This window comes from Lolium rigidum, chromosome 5, assembly GCF_022539505.1.
Source record: "Lolium rigidum isolate FL_2022 chromosome 5, APGP_CSIRO_Lrig_0.1, whole genome shotgun sequence".
Taxonomy (NCBI): domain Eukaryota; kingdom Viridiplantae; phylum Streptophyta; class Magnoliopsida; order Poales; family Poaceae; genus Lolium; species Lolium rigidum.
The window spans coordinates 56,238,450-56,252,397 of NC_061512.1; the positions used below are offsets into that span (position 1 = coordinate 56,238,450).

At 43.9% G+C, this 13,948-nt stretch overlaps 2 protein-coding genes across 2 annotated transcripts; one reads left to right on the top strand and one right to left on the bottom strand.

Moving 5' to 3' along the window:
* The first annotated feature begins 1,221 nt into the window (after positions 1-1,221).
* Positions 1,222-11,702, top strand: LOC124653005 (cleavage stimulation factor subunit 77-like). Its single transcript, XM_047192056.1, has 22 exons — positions 1,222-1,272; positions 1,395-1,457; positions 1,563-1,672; positions 1,971-2,071; positions 2,163-2,224; positions 2,313-2,453; positions 2,683-2,811; positions 3,592-3,638; positions 4,015-4,078; positions 4,594-4,714; positions 5,969-6,027; positions 6,134-6,202; positions 6,288-6,428; positions 7,619-7,683; positions 7,879-7,975; positions 8,263-8,322; positions 9,023-9,175; positions 9,612-9,684; positions 9,761-9,871; positions 10,031-10,141; positions 11,123-11,317; positions 11,515-11,702. Exons 1-22 carry the CDS (start codon positions 1,222-1,224, stop codon positions 11,688-11,690), a joined length of 2,199 nt encoding a protein of 732 aa, XP_047048012.1. The 3' UTR covers positions 11,691-11,702.
* Positions 11,703-12,504: 802 nt separating this feature from the next.
* LOC124651659 (protein rough sheath 2 homolog) lies at positions 12,505-13,714 on the bottom strand. Its single transcript, XM_047190704.1, has 2 exons — positions 13,108-13,714; positions 12,505-13,012 (listed from the first exon to the last, which is right to left on the bottom strand). The coding sequence occupies exons 1-2, from the start codon at positions 13,712-13,714 to the stop codon at positions 12,624-12,626; spliced, it is 996 nt and encodes a 331-aa protein (XP_047046660.1). The 3' UTR covers positions 12,505-12,623.
* Positions 13,715-13,948: the final 234 nt, after the last annotated feature.

Below are 13,948 nucleotides of genomic sequence, written 5' to 3' on the forward strand. Positions count from 1 at the left end.
ATAGCACAATCATCAGATGGCACCAAAATCGACCAAACCCTAACATGCCTCCTAAATCTGCGATATTGTGCGCGTACCTTGGAGAAATTGGGCGTCCCTAATGGGAGGAATGCTCCTAGACCGAGATCAACCTGCTGGAGCCCGGGAAGAAGAGGATGCCCTGGTCGAGGCGGTCGCCGGAGGGGTCGAAAAAGCCCTACCAAATTGGCGAGCTAGGACCTGCGTAGGCAGGTGCCTTGCCAGCCGCAATGCTCTGGGCACCCGACATCACCGTCGGTGACGATCCGCCGGTCAGATCCGTGATCTCCGAGGTGGCCGCCGTGGTCGCCGCCCTCATCGCGGGCAGCCTCAAACATACCGAGGACGACCGCTTCAGAGCGGCCTCGAGATTGACTCCGCCGACCATGAGCAGGTCCAGTTGGCGTGCCGCCCACACCTCTTGGGCGAACATCTTCCGCTTCGAGGGGTCACCGCCGGGCGGAGGGGGAGGAGGAGTGGCATCCATGAAGATTCTGAGGGAGGTGAGTGTGCCGGTTGAGCGGTGAGGGGAGTGGGGTGCAGACTAATTTGGGTTTCGCCTCGTCTCCCGCACTTCCCACCGTGTGCGAAACAGTAGCGACGCGGCGCTCGCCTGGGTCGCCCCCCCCCCCTCCCTAAAACGGTTGGCCATTCCTCTCGGACCAACTTTTGGCCTGATTTAAACATGGAGCTGTACAAGCTTTCGGTGTGAGCTGGACTACCAAGCGGACGTTTTTTTGTTTGGCCCAGTGGATAGGAGAAAACGCTTTGTGCGCAACCAATCAGGCCCTAATTTTTTTTTGTTAGGGTACATTTTTGTCACAATTCAAACTTACCCTGGACATAACATGTTTATTGGAGTAAAAAAAAAAATCATATTTTAGTGTGCGAATTTTGAAAACTAGGAAATTCGACGTCTAGTTGCAAACAGCCCCCTCCCTTCACCCAAGCAGCCAAGCTCTCCGCCGACTCGAAGGCTCGAACCTCTGGTGGCCGTGGCTCAGACCCCTCTTCCTCGTCGTCGGCGTGGAGCGGAGGCCCAATTCCTCCAGCCGGATTGCGATTCTTCCGTGGGTAAGCCCTACCACTTTACTTTCGATTCATCCCTCTTTCTCCCCTCTCCCGCGACCAATCCAATCAAAACCCTGATTTCCCCCTGATATTTCGTGCAGGAATCCGGCGGGGGCGGCGGCGGCGGCGGCGATGGACATCTACAACGTAGAGGCCGCGGAGATCCTCGCCAACGAGGCACTTGTAAGCCGAACCACCACCCACTCACTTCTCTATCGCGCGTGCCCTTTCCCCCCTTCTGACCTGGATGACCTATGCTGCCGAGTTCCCTGAGCTAATCCTGCCCTGCCCTTCCCTTCCTTCAGCAGCTCCCCATCGCCGAGGCCGCCCCCATCTACGAGAAGCTGCTCGCCACCTTCCCCACCGCGGTGAGTCCACTTGAATTTCCCACCAGATGTTTACTTGTTCGTGCTGCTGCTCTATCTTTACCCCTTTGCCAATCCTCTGGAGCTGAGACTTGAATTCGCGTACAGGTGAAGTACTGGAAGCAGTACGTTGAAGCATACATTGCCGCGAACGACGAGGAAACCGCCAAGCAGATATTCAGCAGATGCTTGCTCACCTGCCCTCACATTAATCTCTGGTGAGGGGATTCCACATTTTATAATGATGATATATATGTCCACATGCCCTAGTTCGCTTTCTTTCGTTAGGCGAGAAATTCCTTCACTGTCGCTCCAACATGGTCTTCCCTTAATGTCGCGCGCGGGGTGTCACTTTTCTTTCATTTCACCTTCATTGTTTTGTGAATCCATAAACGATGATTGTGCACCTCGTATTGCTCTTAGTTATGACTGACATACTCTTCCCAAAATAAGTTTTCCAGTTTGCCAGCAACTCCAATATTGGCATTAGCTTATAGGGATGTGTGTAACTTGCAGGCGTTGTTACATCAACTTTATTAAAAGAGTAAACAGTAAAAGGGGCTCCGAGGGTCTGGAGGAGACAAAAAAGGCTTTTGACTTCATGCTGAACTATGTTGGTAAGTATCAAGAACTTCTAGTAAACGCCGGTTCCTTGTATTATGCCACTTTTGCAGTGGATTTTTTTACTAAGAAGCTTAATTCTGCCAGGCAATGATGTTGCATCTGGCCCTGTTTGGATGGAGTACATTGCATTCTTGAAATCAATGCCGGTTTGTATTTCTTCATTTTCCTGTTCAAGCATTGTGTTCATGTAACCGTGTTTGAATTATTTGCGGTTCCTTGTTTGAAACTATTCAGGTTGTGACGCCCCAGGATGAGTCACGCCGCATGACTACTATAAGGAAAGTATACCAGAAGGCAATTTTGGTCCCAACTAGTCATGTCGAGCAGCTGTGGAAGGATTATGACAACTTTGAAAATTCCGTTAGTCGCACCTTGGTAATTGCGTTTACATTTGGATCATTCGGTCATTTTTATAAGCAGTTAGCATATAAACTTCAAACATTCAAACCCTAGTGTGAAGCTTCAGTTTCAGTACATTGATGTGTCAGTAGTGTTTACTGAACTCCACATACTTTGCTATTTTATTTTATTAAATCTCAAGACAATGCAAACCCTGTCTTGTGTGTATTTCATATAGACTCATCGTAATATATCCATTTTCCAGGCAAAAGGCTTGCTATCTGAATATCAACCAAAGTTTAACAGTGCTAGGGCGGTATATAGAGAACGGAAGAAGTACATTGACGATATCGATTGGAGCATGCTGGCCATCCCCTCTACAGGCTCCTACAAGGTAAACGGTTGATCAGGCCCTAACGCCGATTTACATTAGGTGTGGCAGTCTACAATACTGACTTTTACAAAATGGTTATGTTTTGTTGATAATTATTTCTATTTCTCAGTTACAAAAATTCATGATTATAGTTGTCGTACAAGTTGTCTTATCCATTTTCTTATTGTCACTGTTGATTCTTGTAGGGAAAACAGTAGGGTAAAACAAAACCGTGTCTTTTGATTGCAAACTTAGCAATTGGGTGTTCTAGAAAAGCTGGATGACAAGATTTATCTATCTCATTGTCGAACTGACCTACCTCTACCTGAAGTTTCAACATCCTTACCCCCCCACTCCAGTGTACAAATTTAAACGTTACCTTTTGTATGAATATGGTAGTAAATTTGTAAAAAAGTACAGTAAAAGTATGTTCAATCGCAAACCTTGTGATACTGTCTGCACCTTCATATTTTAGTTGCCAAAGATAGAGAAGTTTGACTGCACCCTTTCGAAAATATCATCGATTTTTGAACGAGGTAGTTTTCTAAAAGATATCTTCTTAGTTTGAATAAACAACTCACTGTATCAATTTGAAGTGAACACAATTGAAATGCTTTGAGACTTAAAACTAATGTTTTCTCTTTCCATACTCGGCTTTATTCTATCATCTTGTTTAGTTTATTGGTCATGCCCACTGAATAGGTATTTGAAAAGTACATTTATTTTGTTATGTATTCTGGTAGAGTGGTAGATGCATGACCAGTATTTAACTGGCAGGTAACTTGCTAATCTATTTGACAGGAAGAGCAACAGTGTATGGCATGGAAAAGACTTCTGACATTTGAGAAGTGAGTAAACATCTGTGTCAAATATGCAAGTGTAATCATGATTCAAAATTTCAGCAGAAGATTTTTGTTTGTTCTAATTCTTTAAGGGACATTTTATTTCTTTGTTGTAGAATGTAGATTTAGAGCAGGTAATCTTTGTTTTTCATTTTTTTCCTCTGCCCTAGAAGACTATATTTTGCTTATCATCTCCCTAATTTATCTGCATCCTCTCCTTGAGCTCTTTATTTCCTGGATTAGATCCTATGGGGGCAAGTTATTGAGTATGCCATGTTTCTTAATTCTAACTTGATATATCAGTTTGTCACCTTCTACCACTCAGTTCTCTCTGAGGTTACTCCCCACATTTCTGCTAACACAAGTATTTTGTTTACTGTAGGGGGAACCCTCAAAGAATCGATGCTGCAGCTGCTAATAGGCGTATTACATTTACTTATGAGCAAGTAAGCCAACATCTGTCTGTACACTTGGATTCACTCTGAAATAGTGATGATTGGCATAGTATTCCAGTTAGGCATTCTGATACATTGTGGTCAACTGATCACATGGAGGCATGTCTAAACGTGCCATGTATAGTTTTTTTTTCTTTTGTGGTTGAAGTTTTTTGAGCTTTCTTGCCCAAGATATTGAAAATAATAGTTCACATACATACGAAGGTGCAATGCTCAACCACTCCATGACCATAACCATATCAATTTGATTGCGATAATCAGAATGTTGCTTATGGATATCAGCTCGATATGGTTATGGTCGTGGAGATTTATATCGTGGTTGAGCATTGCGGCTTCATATGCATGTGAAATATTCTTTGTTTGTCACAAATATCCTTATGAACAGAGGGGCATCAAGATTAATTTCCCTGTGTAGTGTACATTGGTCGCATTCAAAGTGAATGACTGTCTTTGGGTGTTACAATGGGGACATACTAACCAAGTGTACGACTTGTTCTTACTTTCAGTGCCTAATGTATCTTTACCATCATCCCGATGTATGGTATGATTATGCTACGTGGCATGCAAAGAACGGTTCTACGGATTCTGCAATCAAAATATTTCAGCGCGCTGTAAAAGCACTCCCTGGTAATTGAATATCCTGCGAAATTCTCTTGATCAATTCAGTTGTGATGTCCACTTCTGTAGTCAGTGCATCCTCCTGGAAGCTAGTGTCGATCTGATTTACTGAGAGATTGTGAGCATGCTATCAGGATTGTGGAAAGATCCGCAGGAAAACAAACTTATGGAATTACGATTTCACTCTTGTTCGATCTCTTGATTTGTTTATATATATTTTTCGATAAAGGGTGTTTTATTACTTAAAAGGTTCGATAAAGGATTCGCTTATATCTAACAACCTTAGCTCTGTTTGGATGAGCCAGGGTTCGATGAGCATTAAACTTTACTACTAATTTGAACTGGATCAGGCCCAATCCCAGTTCACCTAAAGAATGTTGACTGACTGGAATTAAATAACTGATTGGTAATTGGTATGTACTCTGGGGCGGCAGTCCCTAGGATGATATAAAGGAAAGTTAAGTACAACTTCCAGGAAGGCTGAACACATTTCTAAGGAGAATATCAAGTTATAATCCCCAGGACCAACTATGTGAATATGTGATGAGAGCTGATATGTCAGAATTCGTCACTGTTCAGTTCACATCTTAGATCAAGACATATACCCTCGTATTATATATGTAATTATATACATTCGATCATATGCATGCGTGAAAGACAGATACTTGTATCTTGGTCTATGCGATCCTTTTAATGATCTGCGTGAATGTATTCATGCGTGCACACAGTGTTGATATCCAGTTCGGTAGTCAATGATTGTTAGTGTGAGGCTTATTTATTTCCTGATGTGTTGTTAAATTGGATTGGTAGCTGCTGCTCCTAGTTCCTGTTTATCTCTTGTACTGGTATAACCAGCAACTCTTAACTTTGTCAATAGATCAGCAAGATTTTGTCTGATTCGGATTGGTAGCAGCTCGTCATAGTTACTTATGTGTATTCTGTGACTGACGTAACTACTAAATTCCAACTTCATGTGATAGGCTATAATAATTTGAATGTTAGGTAAAATGAACATTAATTCATCATCCAGACACACACCATGAATGACATCGTATCCACAGTATTGTACAACTGATTCTGTGTTTTTTTTGCTAATTATTTTGTTATCATAACAATTCTCCAGTTTAAATGCCAGTCATGTTTGCACTGAGTTGTGAGTACTAGAGTACAACGCTAGTTACTTTAGATGGCTGTTTTAACTGAAATGTACTGTAGCATTTATTCATTTCCGGACCTGATTATTTTGCCTATTACTTTTTGTAGGTTCTGAAGTACTAAAATATGCCTTTGCTGAACTGGAAGAGTCTATTGGGGCAATTCAGGTTCATTTGCTTGATTTTTTCTCTACAATGTGTATCTGAGCACTTGCATACTTTTACAGGTACTCTTAAGATGATCATTAATTTTCTGACATGGCATGCGTTGCAGCCTGCTAAGACGATATATGAGTCTCTTGTAGCTGAAAATGCAAGCATGACATCACTTGCACATATTCAGGTTTGTTACCATTACTATTTTACATGTACTCATGATTATGGCTACAGTGTCTGGTATCTTTAGTGTTCTGTTATTTGTATTGCAGTTTATTCGGTTTCTAAGGAGAACTGAAGGCATTGAAGCGGCTCGCAAGTACTTTTTGGAAGCTCGGAAGTTGCCAAGCTGCACCTATCATGTGTATGTTGCTTATGCTACAATGTCATTTTGCCTCGACAAAGATGCGAAGGTTGTTAACTTGATGACATATGTGCATACACTTTTTCCTTTACCAAGCACTGTTAGTTTAAACCTTTGGAACTTTGTGCCAGGTAACTTGTCATCCTAACTGGTACAATGCAGTTACATCCATTCTTTCATGGTACTTAGGGGAACGTCCTTTTGTATTCTGTCCATCTCAGTTAGTTTTCCAGCTCATGCAGAGAGGATCAAGTAGGCATGGCATACCCTTCTTTTTGTGCTATGAAGTACCTTACCAACCATCGAAAAGGGTTTGGTAAAGATTATCAGAGGGTTGAGGTGGACACTTAGACCTGCTTAGAATGGTGGTCTTTGATGCCGGCACCCTAGTTTTTGCTGGAATTTCCCTCAGTTAGTATGTATCCCTGCCTGCAAATAGCATGGGGTATAAGTTGGCCACAGTGGCGGAGCCAGGAACGAAGCAAGACGGGTGCTAACTTATGTGTCATGCAAAAAATATTTTATTGCATGTAAAAGTCGTAGTAAACATACATTACCATGACACTAACACACATACTCTAATAAAATAACAATTGAAAATCTTTGAAAAATTCCAGATACAAAATAGATGGATTTTTTTTGAAAATTGGGGAATGAGCGCATTGGAGGAAGCGGATCGCCGGAGAGGACACAGAACAGAGCGGCAGACCTGCGCTCTAGGGGGAATTGATGTCGCAGCACTTGACATTTTCAGAGGAGACAAAGAAGAGCAAGAGAGGTGGAAGGGATGTTGTGACCTAGGAGTCTAGGACATCAGCTATCGCTGACAATCGAATGTGTGTTGCATGGGAGAAACGGAGACTCTTGAGACCACCCACCAAGCAAACTCCTCCAGTGGGCCATGTGCTGCAGTAGGCCAACTGATTCTCATAGACTTTCTATTAGCTGGACCTTTGTACTCAGTGTACGCTTTTATAAACTTTGCTGGAACGGTGTTACTGCCCGGGTAGCACCGGCTACAGCTCCGCCCCTGGTTGGCCATAAAGGTGCAATTCGTAACTTGCATACTTCAAACTGCCAGTTGCCATCATAGTAATGAAAACTTAATTGCTGAATAATAAGGTCTAATATATTAATTTACGCTGCAGTTTTTCACTTGTATTAATGTCGCTTCTTCCAGTTTGCAGTTACTCACTTATCGTGTACGTGTAGTATCTGCTAAATAGCATTCCCATGTAGGTGGCTCAAAATGTTTTTGAAGCTGGTTTAAAGAAATTTATGCAAGAGCCAGGATACGTCCTTGAGTAAGTATCCATTCAGCTTAACAAAAACTTAAATTAATTGTATTTTGGTTCACGAGCATGAACCAAATGTCTGCCGACTAGTTATTTTATGCTACTTATTTTGTTTTCATCTATTGGCAGTTGAAAAGGGTTCATTTCAGTCACGTTAAATACAAGTCAAATTGTTTAATTATTGAGACTCTTGCTATGATTCAGATATGCCGACTTCCTGTGTCGCTTAAACGATGATAGAAATGTACGTGCTTTGTTTGAGCGAGCTCTGAGCTTACTTCCTCCTGAGGAATCCGTAGAGGTAAATATTTTGTTCTATTTGATCGCAAGTTACTCAGTATTTCTATATTATGAGAAGGTGATGCGCACTTTTCAGAAAATATCTTAATTGGCATTAGTGTCCCAGGCTCCCAGCAGCAGCAATAGCAATAATATAGAGCATTTCCACCTTTTTTGTGGTGCACTGCATAGCCTCGGGAGCTCATGTTGTTGGATATTTGTTATAGAGGTGCAACATGCAAATAGATATAGATATAGATTCATATGTTTGTCTATTAGTTGTCTGAATATGTTGTTATTCTCCTGTAGGTATGGAAACGGTTCGCTCAATTTGAGCAGACTTACGGGGATTTGTCAAGCATGTTAAAGGTACGAAAATTTAAGCAAAGTGCACATGGATGTTATCATTGCATTAGTTTGAATTGGAGTGCATTTTATCTTTAGATGGTTTATATTTAAGTAAATCTAATTTGTTAGGTTGTTAATTGCAAGTTGCAAATAAGAGTTTCTTATGTTTGCATTTAACCGTTAATGACTTAAGTCCTAGTGAGGGTTCCCTCCCTTTCAAATCTGCTGTCCATGCTCTCCTTGGCACCAGTAGTAGATGATACCTATTGCAATTACATTCTTTGAGGTCTTACAACTGACCTGCTCAATACTTTGGTTTGGAATTGCCACCTACTGAACCTTACAGCACTTGTTCTGCAAAACTTTCGTCTAAAGGAATAAGGCAATATTATAATATGCATGTACAGCAATTAAGGTTCCTGCCAGGTTTGGTAGAGAGCAGTAGACCATGCTATGGTTCTGTCAATTTTGGAAACAAAAGCAAACTTTGCAAAAGCTCGAAACCAAAGGAGGGTCTGTTTATTTTTGTATTTGCAGTTCTGTACTATCATCTTTTGCTCTTGTTCCTTACCTGGCCAATTCACTGTATGGTCAGTTGCTGCAGATGAACGCATGTATAATAGCCGTTTTCATTTCCTTTTTTATGTTTCTGAGTTTTTTTCTTGGGAAAAAACTGCAGCTTTTTTATGGATTTTTATTTATATAAAATTTGTTTTCTCAGGTGGAACAAAGAAGGAAGGAGGCTTTATCTAAGACATCAGAAGATGCCTTATCGTCGTTAGAGAACACACTATATGACATTGTTTCTCGATATAATTATATGGATCTTTGGCCATGCTCATCAAAAGAATTGGATTATCTGTCAAGACAGGAGGTATATTGACCATTCTATATCAAAAAAATTGCCTTAGCCATGTATTTCTAAGCCTAACATGCCTTCTTGATTCCCTGATCGCTGAATGACTCCTTATTGAATGAACTATGAACTTTATAAAAATCATTGAATCTGCGTAAAAGATACATTTGTGTTTTTGACACATGGCATTGATTTGCAACTTCACAGCAACAATTGCAGGACATGCTTTTCAAGCATGCCCATAAATAATAAGCTGGATGACATCATTTAGTACTGATATTATACCTAAATTGGATGTACCCCTCAAGTTCTCTTCTAATTTGGCCAAAGAATGCAATTGCGCCATTGCTTTATGTTTCTGATGCGGGCTATATTTTTATGGAACTTCAGAGTCCATGTTTGGTTTCCATTGACAAATCTTGCGTGTAATGCTTTCTTCGTGTTGATATCGCAGTGGCTTGCAAAGAACATGTCTAAGAAGAGTGACAAGTCAGTTATGCTAACTAGTGTTGTTGGCCCTACCTTAGGTAATCTGCTATCTGTTAATTGTTTTTGGCAACAATAGTAAAGTGGTTGCTGACTATACCTACATTTTTGGCTCAGATAAAGGCAATGTTGGGGTTGGTGCGAATGCAAAGTTATTACCCTTGTCTGCAAGAGTTGTTCGTCCCGAGACTTCTCGAATGATTATTTATGATCCTAGACAGATAAAAGGTATGAATGGCTGCATAATTATTATTTTTTATAGAAAATGGGATGCATAGTTATTTGATGAGAAAGAACCGGATGCATGGATATTCCAGTTGTAACTGCATCAACTGTTCAGTTGCATTTGCCTATCTCACTCATGAGGCAGTGTTGTTAATTTATCAGGTCCAGTGATTACAGCCACATCCAGTGGGTACACAAAGGAGGTTGACGATATATTCAAAATGCTTTCTCCACCAATAATGTCCTTCATCACGAATTTGCCTGCTATTGAAGGTACGGTTGCATGACTGCATGAGTACTCATTGTCATCTCTTGCATAGCCACTAAGAACGATGTAAACGGAAACGTAATCGAGTGACACCTTCAATGTAAACGGTATCGACAAATAACGTAAACTGTTTGGTTACGACATTGGTAAAGCCTGTAGTTGGTTCGTGGAGTTCACAAACTGGTTGAAAATTTTCAATTAATTAAAGGAACAATTCGGGAGATCTCAATCAAGAAGATACACAGAAGGAGCCGCAACTTTTTAGATCTCAATGGAGCCGCAACTTTTTAGATCTGATCGAAGGAGTAGCCAGGCCTCTCACCAGTAAATAAGGGTAGGACACTGCGATCGACCGGGGCGATCTCTGAATCCGCGGAGCGAGGGAAGCTGGGGATAGAATCATTCATGCCTTGGGGGAAATTGGAGATCGGGCACTTGAGGCTGGGGAAGGAGAAGACCAAGGTGGTTGCCTGTGGCGGACGTCTGAAGCATGGACGGAAATGTCATGGAGAAGAAGGCGATAAGCTAGAGAGAGAGAGAGAGAGAGAGAGAGAGAGAGAGAGAGAGAGAGATGGTGTTATTGTGATCTGATTACACCCGCTATGTCCTGGAAACGGATTTGCACAGGGGAGGGATCTGATACCGTTTTATCAAATTACAGAGCTTACTAAACAAACAAGATTTAACAGTACCTGTTACCAGCGTTATCAGATAACTTTACAAACCCACCAACCAAACACCTTCTAAAATCTTTGCCAGATGCTATTATATTGAGAGCATGGGAACCGGTCCATGCTTAATCAAGACACTAGCATAGGCTTGGTGCATGTAGTGTGTTGGTTGAGAAATGTTCAGTAGTTTAAACTACTTGTGAGCATGCTCTTTATTCTCTAATTGAGAACATGGTTATGAAATAAAAAATCACAATCTTGAATATTGATCTGCCAAAATATTGCTGTGCTGAATTTGTATTCTTCTCTTAACAGGTCCATCACCAGATATAGACATTGTGCTTGGCGTCCTACTGCAAAGCACATTGCCAGCAGGACTTGATGTTGGCAAACCTTCTGGTCCGGTTCCTGGCGCTACCACTACTGACCTCTCGGGTCCTCGGAACCAGAATGGATCAGTTCATAGACCTCCAAGAGATGGGCAGCCAACGAAAAGGAAGGCCATTGAAAGTACTCTCCCTCCCCTCTCCAATCTTTGCTGTCCAGAAAGCCGATGTTATGTTTGCATGTTAAGCTCAAAGGGCATTTTTCGAGCTATTTACAAGTGATTCATGTTGAAGTTTTATAGTTCACTACGGACGGTCTAACCAACACAAATATGAAGGGACATTTTGGGTCCGTAGTCTAATCGGTGTTGAATTATGCAGGGCAAGAGGAAGAAGATGCAGCAGCAGCGGCGCAGAACCGAGCGATGCCCCGAGACATATTCAGGCTCAGACAGATCCAGAGGAGCCGGGGTGTGGCTCCTGCTCAGTCGGGATCCGCGGCGATGTCCAGTGGAAGCATGTTTTCTGGGGAGCAATCAGCCAACAGCTCAAGCTAGTACACTTGATGCATAGCTAGTTCTCTGGCTGAGTATTATATGATATACTCCCTCCTTTCCATGAAATTTGTCTGAGATTTGTCAAAATTTGGATGTATCTAGATGCTATTTGGTGTTTAGATGCATCCGAATTTAGACAAATCTCATACAACTTTCATGTGATGGAGGGAGTATATCACATGTAGAAAGATGGAACTAAAATGACATAGTACTTGCTAGGGCCAGGCTTAGTTAGTTTATGTTAGCCAGCCTTGGCTAAAACAGATATTTGATTAGCTGATCAATCAGTTGGCGTGAGAATATAACTTCTCCTGTCTTCCAGACTGCAGTGTTATGTTCTGAGTTACGAGATGTTACCTTGATTAAACAGCGCTTTGATGAATTGATGAATATCAGTTAATAGAGAACACAGCCAACGTTTCTGACTGCAGATTTTCATACTGACGACCTTTTTTTAATGTGAAATTAACCTCTTTATTCTTGACAAAGACGTACCCGTAGTTGAATCCTTGATGCCAAAAATATAGTTCCCTTGATGCCAAAAGTATAGTTCCAAATTTGTTTGGTCAAACTGACCTACTGCATTTGCTCACTACATCAACTGAAATCGAATTGAGAATTTTGTAAGTACAAGTCTCATCCTGATGACCACGATCGAATAACTTTGATTTGAACTCATCTTGTTTTCAAAATGCTTATTTATTGCTAAGAAACGATGAAGAATTGGCATGATCTAAGACTGGCCGAAAAGAAGTGAAATTACGACAGTAGCAACGGCATTACATTTCTGATCAGCTAGACTAGAGTGAGAGAAGTGAAGCTTCCAGTGAAGAAAAGGAAAACTAAAGATGTGCAACGAACAAGCCATCGCTGTGTTTTTGGATGTCGGGAGTGCAACAAAGAAAGCAACCAGCAATGGCCGCGGCGGGGCAGTCACCGGCCGTTCATGTCGCCGGGCGACCAGCGGCGGCACGAGGAGCCGACCTGGTCGAGGAACTTGGTGAGGCGAGCGTGCTTGGCGGCCCACTGCTCGGCCATCTTCTGCTCCTTGAGCTCCGCGTCGCGCCGGAGCCCGGCCACCTTGTCCCGGTACTCGGCCTCCAGGCGCTCCGCGGCGGCCGCCTGCTCCTCCCACAGTGCTCGCATCTTGGCCTCGAACTCCTCCGCGGCCTCCCGGCGCCGGCACGCGCGCTCCGACTCCAGCTGCAGCTCCACGCGCTTGAGCCGCCACGCCGCCTCCTTCCGGTGCGCCGCCCACGCGCGGTGCCCCTCGTCCAGCTCCCGGCAGCACTCGGCCAGCTCCGCCAGAGGAGGGGGAGGAGCTTCCGCCATCATGGCCGTGGAAGGCGGCGGCGGCCTACCGTACCCGAACGCCGCGCCGCCGTCCTCCATCATCTGCTGCTGCTGCGGCATCCACGGCGCGGCGGTGCCGGTGGCGCGGCGACCGCGGACGCGAGGCTGAGCGTGACGGACGGCGAGGGCGTCGGCGGGGCCGGAGCGACTGCCGCGCCGCCGTTGGCGGACGACATCCATGGCGGCAGCATGGGCGCGGCCATGAGGTGGTGGTCACCGCCCACTCCCACCAGTTGTTGCCTCTCCTTGACGAGCTTCTCGGCGAAGTTCTCGAGCAGCCACTCGTACCGTCCCCTCTCGTCGGGGCTGGGCTCCGGGTTGGGGCGGCGGCTGTCCCTGATCTCCCGCTGCTGCTTCTCCTTGAACACCTCCCACCACTTGCCGAGCCGCTTGGCGGTGCGGCCCGGCACCTCGGCGGCGATCTTCTTCCACTTGTTGCCGTGCTTGGCCTGGAGGCGGATGACGAGGCGCTGCTCGTCGTCGGTGAGGGAGCCCTTCTTGATCCCGGGGCGGAGGTAGTTCTTCCAGCGCTCCAGGCAGGACTTGGCGTCGCGGTCCAGGGCCACGTTCATCCGCTGCGCCACCAGGTTCCACTCCCGGGGGCCATACTGCCGGACGTACGAGCGGAGGACGGCGTCTTCCTCAGGCCGCCACCGCTGACGCTCCTTCATCGACGACGACGACTCCATCTAGGACAAAGGCGACGCAGGCCATCGCACATCCCACCGATTCCTCACTCCTCATAATGCACTCTGCATATCCATATCCATCCATCCAAGGGACAGAAAAAGAAAAACATCTAATTAGCTCATTTCAATGCAACAAAAATATTACAAATGATAATCATGGATTGTAAACACACACAAACAAAGACGATGAAATCAAGAAAATACAAGCATTGCTTC

Excerpts from the sequence above, each read along its gene's own strand:
- LOC124651659 (XM_047190704.1), bottom strand. The coding sequence starts at position 13,714 with ATGAAGGAGCGTCAGCGGTGGCGGCCTGAGGAAGACGCCGTCCTCCGC. Across the intron at positions 13,013-13,107 it reads GCCACCGGCACCGCCGCGCC|CTCCTCCCCCTCCTCTGGCG; the intron begins GTGGATGCCGCA and ends TGATGGCGGAAG.
- LOC124653005 (XM_047192056.1), top strand. The coding sequence starts at position 1,222 with ATGGACATCTACAACGTAGAGGCCGCGGAGATCCTCGCCAACGAGGCA. Across the intron at positions 2,072-2,162 it reads CTTCATGCTGAACTATGTTG|GCAATGATGTTGCATCTGGC; the intron begins GTAAGTATCAAG and ends TAATTCTGCCAG. Across the intron at positions 3,639-4,014 it reads AGACTTCTGACATTTGAGAA|GGGGAACCCTCAAAGAATCG; the intron begins GTGAGTAAACAT and ends TGTTTACTGTAG.